At 40.6% G+C, this 15,381-nt stretch overlaps 1 protein-coding gene across 3 annotated transcripts in view; it reads right to left on the bottom strand.

The window, feature by feature from the left end:
• GSK3B (glycogen synthase kinase 3 beta) overlaps positions 1-15,381 on the bottom strand; it is a 242,558-nt gene that overhangs the window by 82,243 nt on the left and 144,934 nt on the right. For all 3 annotated transcript variants that reach the window (XM_019548715.1, XM_019548717.1, XM_019548716.1), the window contains exons 4-5: positions 11,369-11,479; positions 2,911-3,041 (exon numbers count right to left, since the gene is read on the bottom strand). In XM_019548715.1, the coding sequence (XP_019404260.1) occupies positions 2,911-3,041; positions 11,369-11,479 (242 nt within the window). The remainder of the gene's footprint in view (positions 1-2,910; positions 3,042-11,368; positions 11,480-15,381) is intronic.

Here is a 15,381-nt window from a genome sequence, read left to right as displayed (position 1 = left end):
GGGGGGGGGAAGAAGCACTGCTAATTATGGGTTTCTGACAAGATGTGTGTTTGACTTGTATGCATTTACATGTCCAGAATGGGAGTAAGCCTGGAACAGAATACCTGCCCCTAGCCAGTGTGTTGCCTGAAGTATATGTTCATGCATTTACACACCCATAGGACAGACTCACTACCTTTGCATAAGTGCCAAAAGCACTACCTATGCGGCTAGAAAGTTGCCATCCATGTACATGCACAAAAGGAAACAGAATTCTGCACTAGCACTCAGCCTACACAGCACAATGCCTGCTACAATGTCCCAATCTTCTACAGAACTGCCTCAGCGGTGACAGCTGTCACCTGAGGAAACCATCCCCACCAGACTAAACCAAAAAGAATTTAGGAAGGTTCAACTGCATTGTGAGAAGATGAACACCCCTACCCTATGTTATACTTACTACGTCAGCTTATATAGCTCGGTAAGATTTTAAGGGATAAGGAAGTGAATGAAGTTGCTGCTTGAAGACCCAACACTTTGCAAAACAACATTTTAGATAATTTACAACACTCAGCTGAAACGATTACAAACAGAGATGAGGGGCAGAAAATTTTCTGTGAAAAATTTTCCAATGTTTTATTTTACCGTGGAAAGTTTTCTATTTGTAAAAAGTCACTATTTCATAAAATCAACTAGTAACAATTTGCTTCAATCTGATTCTGAAATGGAACTAATAAGTAGTGCAAATGATTCTACAGATAATGACAGTGAAACTGGAGGTGCCGCAGTGACCTCAGTAAAAGCAGATGAATGGACAACCATGGCATATCATGCAGAGTTCTTTGGGTGTGCATGATATGTGTTTCAAGTTTTCAGCAGCTTTGTTTATTTTCTTAAATTTAAAAAAACAATGTTAGGGAAATACAGGGTATTGTGTATCGTCTTTACATTTTTACAAGTATTCCAATAAAAATAATTTCTTTCCACATAAAGCTTTGAATTGGTTTGAATATAACATTTAAACCACATTAAGTGCATTGTGTTTAATTCTTTTCCTAATCAAATATTTCAGTTCAAATACTTGTAGCTATTGGGACATACAATTAACATGGGGATACTTTTTAGTTTTGTTTACTAAATATAAGTCAAATAAGTCAGATCGTGCTCGATTTAGAGCACTTTTCAAATTCAAAATTTTCCAGAAAACCCACATCTCTGATTACAAATGAACACAGCTGAACTGTCTCCAGCATCTTTTTGCACAGCACAACCATAAGTCAAACCAAGCAGTAGTGAGACGAACTCAGATCCAAAAATGGATCATCTCACATGGCTGTATACCAAACTAGTATTACCAGTATGGTGTCTCTATAACCATCCTTACATGGATGAGACCAAACATTTATATTTTGAGATAATGGGGATTTGAAATAATTTTGTACGTAGAAACTTTATCTCCTGAAAATGGATTTTAGTGAAGTCTGAAACATTTTATTGAATAGTGACATTTGCATACTCATCATAGATGGCATTCTAGAGTTTTGACTTTTTGTATTTTCTTTCTCCCTGCCAACCCATCCCTCAGTTCTCCCTGTACTGATTGTTTCATGTCTCTTCTAGAAACTTCTTGCTATATGAACACTCCTCACAGTTAACCTTAGGCTAGCATGCACTTCAGGGATGTCTGTTAGCCCAGAACCAATGTACTGACTTTACCTGCATGGTTCTAGAGTATTTTGCTATTAAATTACAATTATTGGTTAGTTTTGGGTAGGATCTAATAAACAGACTTGGATAACTTCAATTTTAAAAACAGCATTTCCCTAGATTTGCCTTGAAGTTCACCATTGTTTTCTGCTTTGGAGTTAGAATCACATATTGTTATCTTTTAAAGAGAAGTTCATGTCTTATGAATAACCTTTTCGGGTTGGATTGTCATCATTAAAAAAGCACTGCAGAATCAAGAGCTGGAGATCTGGCACTATGGAAGCAAACACATTTCTTGCTCAACTACACTGACAAGCATCCCACTCCCAGCATTTTTGGGTCCCTCACCTCCACATTTACCTTATCTAGAATCCTTAAATGTTCCCACTGGGCATCATACAGAACTAAATATCAGTTAAAAGTTTACAAGAAAATTGCTTCTTTGTATTAACCCGTATTTCAAACTGTAGAGTCATTTGCTTTATTTTAAGTTTCCTGTTCCAAATGCAGAGGATTCCTGAATACCACATGTAAAGGTATGGATCACCCTCTGATAGTCCAGCTTACTATAGTCAAGCTACTTCAGTGATTGCCACTCTGGTGACCTCTCACAATACCCTCCAACTTATTTTGGTCATCTAAAGTTCTAGGGCGTTCTCAGGAAAGGACTCCACCAGAAAGGAAGCAGCTTTCCGATCCTGCTTTGATTTTCAGAATTGCTATGTTAAACAATCTTGCTCGAGTCAAGAAATGGCTGGTTAGCTTTTTAACTGATACAAGGTACCTAGTGATAGTTCTGCTCCACAGATAAAGAAAACCATGTGCCATGTTAGATATGGATTCAGATATGTACCACAAAAATGTCTGATAAACTCCTGTCTTCTGCTGAGGTGTTCAACATTTTATGGGGGCTGGTATACACATGTGCAAATGAGACAGATGCAGGGGGTACTTTATAGCACTATGCTACACCAACCATCACTCAGTAATCAAATCTGTCCCTACCTGTTCTTCTCTAGCTTCATTGTTTTTCATATAGGAAAAAAAATGTATTTGTATATCTGCACTATTCCTGGTTTTGGTCTTGTGAAGTCTACTACTTTCTGAAACTTCTTGCAACACTTTTTCCTCTGTAAATTATTTTTATAATAGCTAAAAAATGGAGATTATAAAGTTTTGGAAGAGAATTTTAAACACATTTGGAACATAAAGAGACGAATTTACCTTCCAAAGTCACAGAGTTTTAGAACAGCTGTATCAGGGTCCAGCAAGAGGTTCTGTGGTTTTATATCCCGATGGCAGATTCCAAAGGAATGGATATAGGCTAAACTCCGGAACAGCTGATACATGTACAACTGAAACACAAAACAGACATGTTATATAATATGTACAATTTCCTAATCACAAAAACAAGAGGGGGTGGATGGCAGGTGAGATTATCATACTAACAACCCTATAAAGAAAACCACAGCCAATTCTGCAATTTACTGATTTTTTTTTTTATAGTACATAAAATAACAAGACAGAATTTAAAGCAGTATGTTCAAGGTGGATAAGACACAGGAGCTGACCTACATTAATTCCCTCCCACACAACCCCAACGCTTCTATCTGTTAAAGTCAGTTAATTTATTGTGTATTTCTTACTCCTTTAAATCTTTTATTCCTAAAGAAAAATTCAATGACAGTAGTTCAGCAATCAGAGCTAACTCTACAAAGAATGAAAGCAGTTTTAGAAACAACACAGTATGGAAAAGTACTTCAGTTTTAGGATTTTCCAATCCTACCTATCATACATGGAAAGGGCATCACCACAAACTTGATTAGAACCCAGAGGTTGCTATATGGTGTCAATACCACAACCACCCTAGCCAATTTACTAGAACTGGATGCCTCAGCTGGTTGTCCTGCCTGGGATACTCTTCCAAACAAACACATTCAGATGGACCAGTGAGCTTCAATGTTTCAAAATAGCCCCAAAGTTTTTGCTTCCCAGTAGTGGTGCTAAGTACTGTGGAATAAGCACTGCAGTATCATAGAATTACAGAATCATAGAAAATGAGGGCTGGAAGGGGACCTCAGGATGTCATCTAGTCCAGCCCCCTGCTCAAAGCAGGACCACCCCCAACTAGATCACCCCAGCCAAAGTTTTGTCTACCCGGATCTTAAAAAACCTCCAAAGATGGAGATTCCACTACCTCTCTGGGTAACCTGTTCCAGTGTTTTACTACCCTCCTTGTGAGAAAAGTTTCTTAATATCTACCCTAAACTTCCCTTATTACATTTTGAGACTATTGCTCCGTGTTCTGACATCTGTCACCACTGAGCACAGTCCAGCTCCATCCCCTTTGGAACTCTCCTTCAGGTAGTTAAAGGCAGCTATCAAATCCCCTCAGTCTTCTCTTCTACAGACTAAATAAGCCCAGTTCCCTCATCCTAAATCATGTGCCCCTGCCCCCGAACCATTTTCATTGCCCTCCGCTGGACTCTCCAATTTGCCCACATCCTTTCTGTAGTGGGGGATCCCAAAACTGGAAGCAGTACTCCAGATGTGGCCTCACCACTGCTGAATAGAGGGAAAGAATCACTTCTCTTGATCTGCTGGCAACACTCCTACCAATGCAGCCCAGTATGCTGTTAGTGCTTCCTTGGTAACAAGGGCACGCTGCTGGCTCATATTTGGTTCCAGAATGCACTGATGCAGTTGCAGCTGTAGGGTGCATAGTGTGAGTGCCAACATGTTTCTGTCAAAAGTCAGCTTACCGAGCAGCAGCACTGGGCCACTGAAAGACTAAGGAAGGGAAGAGACACTATTCTATGCCATAAGCATCCCACAGTACTTCTGCTGCTTTGGGCAGGAACACCCAAAGGGGATGCTGTAAGTATCAACTCCATGCAGGCAATTTTTGGAGAAATATTTCATTAGGACACCATTAAACAACCTTGTACGCATCCTGAAGTTTATTATTCATTAGAAATGATCAAGGCATTACAATATTTGCAAACTGAAGTTTCCTCTTCTGTAACCAGCCTCCTCCTGCCTTCCACTGCTTCACTCAGTGATGCCAAAACTGATACAACAGCAATGAATCACATGCACCAAACTGACACCCTCTGAGTATGGCAGGAACAAGAGATACTGCTCGTTTCTTCCTACATGCATGCATCCCAATGATCCGTGGCAGTTTAAAAATAAGGCAATTCCAGAAAGTTTAAATCAGGAACAGTACTTTACAAAAATCCTCAAAATCTGCATGGATGGAACTTGGCATACTGACTGAAAACGTCACTGTAAGGGGGGGAAAAAAAGTAGAAGGGTGCAGACAGTGCTGCTGTCAAGGTTCTATTTGAATTCCATGGCTTTTAAATATTTTTCGTTGCCATCAGCACACAGAAGAATGTTTATACTTGCTGATAAATGTATAAGACTCCTTGATCCAAGATGGAAGCAGCCATTTCTGGGAAGGTGCAGAATAAAAAAGCAGAGGCTGGTATGGCAGTGGACATTTTTTCAATTTAGCAGTGATCATTCACTGGGCTAGCAATTTGGACATCCAAAAAAAAAAAACAAAAAAAAAAACCCTCTGCCAGAAACTGGGCTATTTTATCTTTTTGTTTTCAGGCTCTGTGACAAGCCCAATTTTTGGCGGTCAACACCTAAGACGGAGAAGGTTTTAAAATCTCCATCTCCTCCTCCCCAGTGATTCCTTCCTATGCCCATGCCCCATTCTCTGTCTATAACTATTTACTGTGCGCTGCGCAAGCTATTTGCCTGCTAAGAGAGGGGAAGAATAAAACCTTCCAAATTTGGCAGTTCATACTAGCAGTTGTAATGATGGGATTATCCAGTAGGGCTAGAACAGACAGTATTACAAATTTTAGTGAAAGTTGATTTTAAGGCCAAAACAGATTAGAGAGAGAATTGATTTTTAGAGCTGAAATGGAAAATATTTACAAACAGATGAGAAATGGCCAGTTTGGGAACAGTAACTGATGTGATCCATGGGAAAAAAAAATGGACCAGATGGAATATCTAAAACCAGCAATATTTCAAAAATAAATCTGAAGAAATCGTCAATTTAAGGAATGAAAATAATGACCAATGAGGGATTTTAGGAATGAGATGGACAAGATATTGTGAATTTCAAGACCAGAACTGCTAAGAGATCAAAAGCATCATCAAAACAGGTAGAATGGGACAAAGCTGACAAAGACTTCAGGGCTTAAATAGTTTTAAAATTGTCATTTTGTAAATGAAAACAATAGAGGCTCATCAATTTGGGGGGCTGAAACTGACAAGTTTCTCCAGGGAAGATCATCAATTTGGGGAATGAAACCAAAGAGGTTTCAGAGCGAAAAACTGTTAAAAGCTTGTAAAATTCAGAGACAGAAACTGTTGATATTGTGGGGGCAAACCTAGCAAAGTGTCACAATTTCAGGGCAAAAGTGGGGAAATATCAAGTCAGAAACTGATGATGGATCATTGAGTTCAGGGCACAGACTGATAGGTCATTAAATCTGGGGGTGAAGCCTGGAAGGAGACTGTCAATTTCCAGGGTAGATGCTGATGCACTTTGGTAGCAAAACTGATGAGATTCTTCAACTCTCAGAGAAAAACTGATAACAGTTCTGTATAACTTAGAGGCAAGACTGGGTAGATTTTGGAATAAAAAACTGATAAAGGGTTACCAATTTCAGGGCAAAAGGGACAGGAGTTCAGGCAAAAAAACTGACAAAGGCCTGTCAGTTTAGAGGTAAATTTCACCTTCACAACAGTTCATCAATGTTAGGGACAAACTGACAAGAATTAGTGTCAGGATCCACTGATGGGTCACTAATTTCACAGGGGCAACAATTAATGAGATTTTTAAGGTGGAAACTGAAAAGGGTTGTAAATTTCAGGGCTGAAACTGACAATGTTCTGTCTCTTTCAAGGGCAAAGCTTGTTGAGGAGTCATCAATTTCAGCAGTGAAACATGAAATTTTAGGACAGAAACTGAGGAAGGGTCATCAATTTCTAGGGCAACACTGGCAAATACCTGCCACTTTCAGGGGCAAAACAGATGAGATTGCAGGACAGAAACTGAAAAGGCTCATCAATTTCAGAGGTGTCAATGGTAACCTGTCATTAGTTTCAGGGGCGACTGACAATTTACCAAGAACTTCAGTATCAAAATTGGAAAGATTTCAGAGACGTATGCTGGTTATCTGTTTAAGAAGCAAAATAGGTAACGGTAGTGAGTATTCAGTGCAGAAATAAACAACAGGTCACCAATTCGGGGGGCCAGAACTGAAGTGCTGTCTTATATTACAGGAAGAAACACTGATGTACACGCAGTGGAGCTGAAACTCAAAGAGGGAATCAGGTCATCCACCGTGTGGGGCCAAAAATGTCATGGGAAAGAGCGTGGCTTGTTTGGGCACAGAATTGATCTTTCACAGCAGAACTGGATGAAGGGTCAATCAATCTCTCTAGATGTCCATTTGGGCGGGGGGGGGGAGGACAGATCATGCTTAATGGCAGAAATTAATGAATGATGGTCCATTTTGGGAGTGAAAATAGATAATGGGTCAGCAATTTTAAGGGCCAAAATAACAAGGGGGTTTGATTTTCTGAGTAAAAATGGTGACAGTTCACTAACAGTGGCTTGCAACTGATCAAGTTTTCAGGGCAGAAGCAAAGGGTGGAGGGAGTTAATTTCAGGAAGGAAAGTGATGCAGTGTCATCTATTTTGGGGGGAAACTGACATTTAAGACCAGAATCTGATGAAGAGGGATAATTTCAAGGCAAAACTAACAAGCTAGGAAATTTTGGAGCCGAAGTAATTAAGACTCCTCAAAAGTGAGGAGACGGGGACAGGGCTACAGGGGCCAAAGTGTGGCAATGGGCCATGAGTTTTGGTGGAAAACTCATGAACTTTCAGGGAAGGAGGAAAACAGATGAAGGATCGACAATATCGGGAGTAAAGCTAATGAAGAACCACCGATTTTGGGGGGGGGAAGGGTGGCAAAGGGGAAAATGGAGAGATTTAAATGGTGGTACAGTATGAAACTGGGAAACTTCTGATACAGAAGCAAATGAGCAAAAACTTGAGCATTTATCCTGTGTCACACACGGATGCAGTCTTATACTTCATAGCCAAAGCCAACAAGGTTTCCAAGCAGACAGAAATGTGTGTTGCCAAATTTTGGGGTAGAGAAGACTGCCAGAGTTGCCAATTTCAGGAGGAAAGGAGGACAGAAATTGAAAAGGGATGGTCTACTTCAGGAATGAAACTGGCAAGCGGTCACCAATTTTAGGATCTTCAACTAGTAGGAAAACTCCTGACAGGTCCTCACTTTTGGTGGCCAAACTGATAAGCAGAGATCCAGATTTTTTGTTTGCCACAGAAAACACAGGAAAAAATGTGGGAAACCATGGGTTTCTCCTTGCAGCCTGCAAGGAGCTGCTTGGGGCTGGGAGGAGTGGCCGGAGGAGGGCGGGGGACAACTGGAGGCAAGGGGTGCTGTGTGTGCACACATGTAGCAGGCATACAGCAAGGCCGGGTGGTGGAAGCACCTCTGACAGCTGGATACAGTTAAGTCTATGGTGCCTGCTGGCACTGGGGGAAGGTGTCCATGCACTGGGGCTGTGGCGGGGGGGGATCTGAGGCAGTGCTTGGCTCCACGTTGCTGCCGGTGGGGCCCACCAGGGGGAGGAAGGGGTGGAGGAAAGGAAGCAAGGGTGAGCCCTTTGCGGATGGCAGGGAGCTGCGTAGCTGGGCTGGCAGCACTGGGTGCAGCGCCCATGCTCTTAGAGGCAGGGATAAGGGCAGCTGGGAGACGTTCCCCAAAGCAGGGGGGTTGGAGAGAGTAAGGGGCAATGGCATGGGCAGGGCTCTGGCATACCAGGGCTGCTTAGCACCACAAACCAGCTGGGCCCACATCCTGGTAAGTGAAGGGGGCAGGTGGTGACTCTGATTTTTCATGGAAAAAACATAAAACGCCAAAATATATAGGTATTTAAAAGTTATTTTATTACAATGATTGAGGCACTGGTAGGCTTCCAAACTGCTTTAAAATTGTAAATATACCAATTAAGCATTGTCTTCAACTGATATGTCTATTTTAACCATAGAATTTTGGACTTTTAACAGAATTTGAGATTTTTAAACAGAGAAGTCCAGGATCCCTGCTGATAAGTCTTCAGAGAAGAAACAGGCCAAGGATAATCAATTTTAGGCAGAAACTATCCAAGTAATCAATTGGGAGGAAAATGTAACCATTTCAGCACAGGATCAGGAAGGGTGGTCACATTTCAGAACTTAATCAGAGTGGTCAATTGGGGAGGGAGCAAAGCAGGTGAGGACTCATCTTGGGGCATCTGAGAAACCAACAAGGAAGCACCTATTTATAAATGGAGGAATTAAAGAGGGTTAATTCATCAGTTAACAAGGAGGGAGGGATCATCAGTTTTGGCAGTGAAAACAAGAAGATAATTAACGTAGGGACAAAAATCTTATGAGAGGCATCTATTCCAGGGCAAAACTTGATAGAGGCACTCAATATGAGTAGAAAATCTAGCAAGGGCTTGCTTATTGGCTTTAGGGATGAAACCAATTTGATTGCAGGACAGGGTACTGATGATGAATAGATTATTTCTGAGGTCAAACCATGAAAGTCTCATCATTTTGGGGGATGGGACCAAAAAACTAGCATTCACGTATTTGGAAAACAGAAGGTAATATATATTAATCAGTTACAGGGCAAAATCCTATGTGAAAGTAATGAGATCTCAGGACAGAAACTTACAACAGTTTCCACAAATTTTGGGACAGAATTAATGAGAGTTCATCTTTCTCAGAGGCAGAACCTGATGGAAAAGTCCATTTTGGAGAAACTGATGAGGGATAAACAAATGTTGGGCAAAACTGATTATGTTCCAGGGAAGAAACTGACGCACCATCTTCTCGTTCATAGGCAAAACTGAGAAAGGGCTGTTTTTTTCGTGGGCAAAGTGAAGACTTGTCCTCAAATCTGTGGTTGGAATTGACAACATTTCAGGACAGAAACTGACATGAAACTAAAATTCAGAACGAAACTGGAAAGGAAACAAGACAGTCAATTCTGGGGAAGGGGAGGGGCTAAAACTGACAAGCTGTTGTCAACTCTGGAGGAGACTCTGGTAACGTTTTTGAGCAGAATCTCATGAAAGATCATCACTATTGAGTGTAAAAGTGGTGAGATTCTAAGTGCAAAAAAACTGATGCATTTTGAGGCCAGAAACTGATAAGAGCTTGTCAGTTTCACAGCAGATGCTGATAAGCAGCTGACAATCTCTGTAGCTAAAAAAGACCCAAACCTCACAAGGGGTGGTTTTCACCAATAAGGGGATTTATAAATCCTTTATGCTTCAAAATGTCTAATGACATCAGAACCAAATAGCTGGGGAAACTTCAGAGAGAATTTCAAGCATTCTTACCTCAGCCCAAATACACTGATTTATCCAACAGAACTTTGGGGCTGAGTTACCATCATTTCCCTGAGAATACAAGTCTTCACTACAGCACAGGCTAGTGTTGAAACGTAGCTCTTACAAGTTCATGCATGTGCAATTAGGCTGGAACAATTTCCTCTTGTAATAATTTCTTTTTATAGGTTTCATTGTCTTGAAATAAAAGCTTACTTGCTCTTTAATCAACACCCAAACTTTAGCATGAGAATTTAAAGTTCAGGTTGGGAAAAAATTATAACAATTAGAAAAGTTTTAATATAGCAAACTTGCCATTTCAATGTAATTAGGACAGAAGACAGCATATGTTTATCAGTCAGGTTCTGGGCACTAAGCTAAACTTATATAAAGAACCCAAGGGGCAGCACTAGTGTTTCACTTGCATTCGGAACAAGGTGTAAGGAGAGCCACTAACAAGATTCACGGGAGAATCCGATGTTTCACAGTAACCAAAATTTCATTATATGATACTAAACTTGTGCAAATCCTTAGGGATGACATCTAAAAGTCAGTTTTACAGTAGTCTGTAAACTATGTGGTACAACAGGGAATTCTCACAAGTGCCAAGACTTGTTACAAATTATTTCCTTGGTCATACTGGTTCAGCTCTATTAGCCTAGCCACCCTTCCAGAGAGTTGATAAGGCAACAAGTTTCCTCTGGGGCAATACCTCCAACGCACAAGTTTAGTGCACAAGAGCAAAAAATTCATCTTTCATTTCTGCTAAAGAGATGCCCAACTTTTCTTACTTGGCCCTTGCCAGTCATCCTCCCTTTCTCCTGGCAGAATAATATTCCCCCTCCCTCTCCACTTTTAGTCCCAAACTTTTGTACCATAGTGTTTGTACCAGAGAAAGACACAAGTAGGTTGCTAGCATGACTACTGTCAGTTTTTCCTAGTAGTGTGGGTAATTTTTGACAGACTTTTTTTATGGGGGCTGGGAGGAAGAGGGAAGTTGGAAAGTTCTTTCTGCAGCTCTAGTTTTTACCCAGTCTTCTAATTTAAAGCACTTATCCATTCACTTTAATTTTCCCTTGTTTGAAGCTGCACAAGCTTCAAGGAACATGCAACAAACCTGCAGCAAGCCCCTTGCCTTTCTTCTTTGTTTTGGGACAGAGGTATCCAGAAACAACATAATGTCTATGATGACCTTCCTCATCTAACCACCACATTTCTGGATCATTTTGCTTACCTTGACATAGATCATAGGGAGTGTCTGTTTGGCCCGACTATAATGTCTGGCAACTCTGTATACTGTTTCAGGAACATAGTCCAGCACCAAGTTGAGGTACACCTCATCTTTCTGAAAGACAGCACAGAAAAATAATGCCAAATAAGTTGGATGCATGAAAACAAAAGCATAGCATTCAAAGCAGCTGGCAGCTTTTGGTGCATCTATATAGAATAAGAATGTGCAGTTTTGGGGGGTTTTTTCCCTGCCTTTTTTTTTTTAAAATAAAGAGCATGTCCACACTGGGAAAACACAGTATGTGAGCAAATTTTAACTAGTGCAACACTAAAAATGATTGATACACTAGGTGTTATGTTTATCATCATATCAAGTCAAAGTCAAACAGATTAGGCATGTTTTCAAACACACAGCATTTTCCCAGCACACAAATGACAAAAGAGGTCAATGACCACTTTGGCCATTCCTAGCTCCAGAATAGGGGTTTTGAAGGAATATCTTCACACTCACAATCTCACAGCCCACTTAATTTAACAAGACTTGCTAACTATGTTCCAAGGCTTTACTCATGCAATTACATACTGACACAAAGGTTAAAATGAACCCAATATACTGAGAAAAACAACTCAGTAAAGTAACACTGTTATAGAATTCTGCTGCTTTTAAATATATTGGAGATTAAAGGGGCTGTATTTTCCTTTTAAAACTCAGTACAAAAACCTATATCGAATAAAATTTGGTAAGTTGAAAGCAAGGTTTCAAATGTGATTTTAGTTCATTTAAAATGTTATTTTGAACAGACTCTCAACCTAAATCCAAGTGTCTAGTTGAAGCAAAAGAGGGATGAAAATTCGTAACACCACAAAAACAGGTCTCAATTTTTGCTTCTTCCTGCCATTTGCAAAGATATTTCTGCAAAGAGAACACAAATGCCACAGGAAACGCTTCAAATACAGAGCCCAAGTTCACTTGGGAAAGTGGAGCATTGCTTTGGGTAAAGTGTACCCAAAAGAGGCATACAATATTTTCACACATCCACCATTGCTATTCTAATATGTAGAATGTGGGGCACAGGCCTACTATACCAACCTGGAATAGCTATTTCTGTTAGTCAAAAACTAACAATGCACCAAACGAAAAGCAGAAAACCGTTTGTGTTTGCTAAACAGAAATAAAGCAAAAGGCAACAGATTTTCCCAGTGCTGAGGGCTCATCTGGTTTGAAGTATAATGCAAAACTCCCAGGACTTCACAACTCTCCTCACTAGTGGGTGCTTTGGCTACACTTCTTAATTAGTATTTCCCAATCTGAAAGCAAAACCTCCACATGCATTTATCAAGAGTCATTTCATCACAATATTCCTTGCTTTAAACCACTGCAACTTAATTACCCAATTAGAGTGCACAAGCTGGTGGGCTACTTGCATAGTTCTCTGAATTATTTAAGCAGTCTCCCTTCTGTCTGAGCAAACAGCAGAGACCTCCAGTAAGCAAGGGAAAGATGGGGAAGTCTTTGACATCTGCTATATGTATACTTTATAGATGCGTGCAAAATATATGTAGAGAATTAGTTGCATATTCAAAAAAACCCCAGAGATTCGGAAGATTATTTTTCTCTGCCATTGCCTGAGAACAAAGACACGGACTTCGAGGATGTCCCAAGAGCCAGAACCTCTCGACTTGTTACAAGACGGTGCAAAGGGATTCGTTTGCATTAGCCTTTCACCCACCACCACCCATAAAATATTCTCTCTGCTACTGGTTATGCTCTTATGCTCTACCGGTTGCAGTGCCAGCACAGAAAAGGTGCCAACTACCTCTCAGTTCATTCCCTACTGAAGCATTTATTTCAGCTCTGAGTGGTTACACAACATGAACTGAAGAGTAACGGCCTCAGAAACCCTGCATATAGGAACATTTTCACCATCACCATCTCGGATACTAGACTGTGGGGTAGAGGGGTCATTTGTGGGGGAGAAGGGGAAGGAACTTTTGAGGGATGTTCCCTGTCCTCCCACCCCATCATTGACGGGCAGTTGGCTAGTATAATTATAAAATTCAGTGCCACATTCAAGTTACCTGTCCTAGATACGAGGGCCTCACACTTGTACAGTAAGAAAGGGACTTCATTTTCATGAACCCAAATTGCAATCCTCTCAGTATATCTTTTGACTATTGCAGTACTTATTTATAGATAACCAGATCTATATCGTTATATGGAATACTTGCATCCTGGAGAATGAAAAGGTCACGCTGGCAGCAAAATACTCTATCATCAGGATTGATTATTTTTATTCAGAGAACTTAGAATTCCAGCATCAAAGAGCCTTAAATAAAAAGTGGCAAAGGTATACACAAAGCAACAACTGAATTAAAAAAAAGAAAGCTGACATTCCTATTTACCTTTGCATTGTACAAGAAAAAGCAGAGGTTAAATACAAATTTAAAAAGGCAGGAGATTTAGAACCAACAGTTTTTTAACACAATATATAATTAACCTGCAGAATCAACGCGTAATTAGCATGTTAAATTCACTGCCCACAGGCTGCAAGAACTTTATGATATACTCTAGTTTAAAAATCTTTCATTTCATTCATGCCTTACTTTGGTTTAATGTCAAATTTTACTTTCTGTTCTCCTGTATGGGGGACTATTTCTAATGCCACTACTATTGCTCCCCCTCCCCTTCTCTGACAGTACCAGCCAATTGCTTCCTTGCCCAAGCACTTTTTCCTTCCATCCCAGCAACTTCCTCTTGCTCTGGCAGCCTTTTTCAGCTGTCAAAGTGATCTCCATCTGCCTTTTATCCCTATGTTTCTGCAGTGAGGGAGCAGACCCCACTCCACTGTTCAAACCTCAGTTCTCAAAAGGAGCACAGCACAACTGTAACAGTGTGAATTACATAATGCCACCCCCCCACACACACACACACCTTTGCTCCCCAGGAACTGCAGCATGGTGAGCTGTATAAAATATATGCTCTATCTGACATACAACCCTCTAGGGCACCCCCCGTATACCACCTCTTGCTTGCCAGTTCGCTGAGTAACACTCACAATTGGAACAATTTTCTACATGTAGAGCTTTGGTGGCTTGCCATATAAATATGAAGGCACCCTTGAGATACAAAGCCTTTTCATTTATATTTTTTTATGCAGGGAAATTCTCACTCCTAACACAACCACAAGCAACTGGCATCTCAAAAAAATGTTACCAATTTTTTTCACCAAGTAAAGCTGACTTCACTGTTCTGACCTAACTCACCTTGCCAGTACCATAACGTGATTCTCACCCACTCACTGCACAAGTGTAATACTTTTCTCTATCCCTTCTCGGCACCTGGGCCAAAGAAAAATCTGAGAGTTTTCTAGTTTCCTCTGTTGGAAAAATTGCATACAAGTAGGAAGCAGCCAGGCTCGTCAAGCAGATTTGTTTCTCATTCATTCCCTAAGAAGTCAGAGAATTTCCTGTACTCAGAGGTGCATGCCATGAGGGAATCAGCTCGCTGAAAAGGTTTGCCAAATGAAGGCTATAACCTCAGGGCTGAGTGGTTTCTAGTAATTAACACCTCAACCTGACTTTACATCATCTGGAAGGCTTTAAATTATTCTTCAGTCCTAGATAAACTATCCACACCTGCCTGACTTACTTCCAAATGGGCATTTATGATCCCTGGGTTGAGAACCACTAGAAAGGCAGCAGCTCAGGTAAGTTCATATATTCATATTTTTCTGTCAGCGATGCAATACAATCCAAAGCAGGGGGCACCACAGAAGTGAGGATAGAAGGGTCAGAATGCACTTTTCTTTGGAGCTGTAATGAACCAACTACACCAAAGATACTGGAGCTATGGGTTCCTTAAATGAGGGCACAGAGATAAGCATTTAAGCCTTCCTATATTGCCACTAGTGATCTGAGCATTTCTTCTTTAACCATAGTTCAGCTATTATCCTTTGTTTTGGTTAAAGACTGTGCCCTTGGCCATATGGCTCCACTGCATCCGAGCTATGGACTATG

Source organism: Crocodylus porosus, unplaced genomic scaffold (genome assembly GCF_001723895.1).
Source record: "Crocodylus porosus isolate Cpor-Errol unplaced genomic scaffold, CroPor_comp1, whole genome shotgun sequence".
NCBI lineage: Eukaryota > Metazoa > Chordata > Crocodylia > Crocodylidae > Crocodylus > Crocodylus porosus.
Note: the sequence above shows the minus strand (reverse complement) of the source record. Positions and strands in the feature narration are given on the sequence as shown.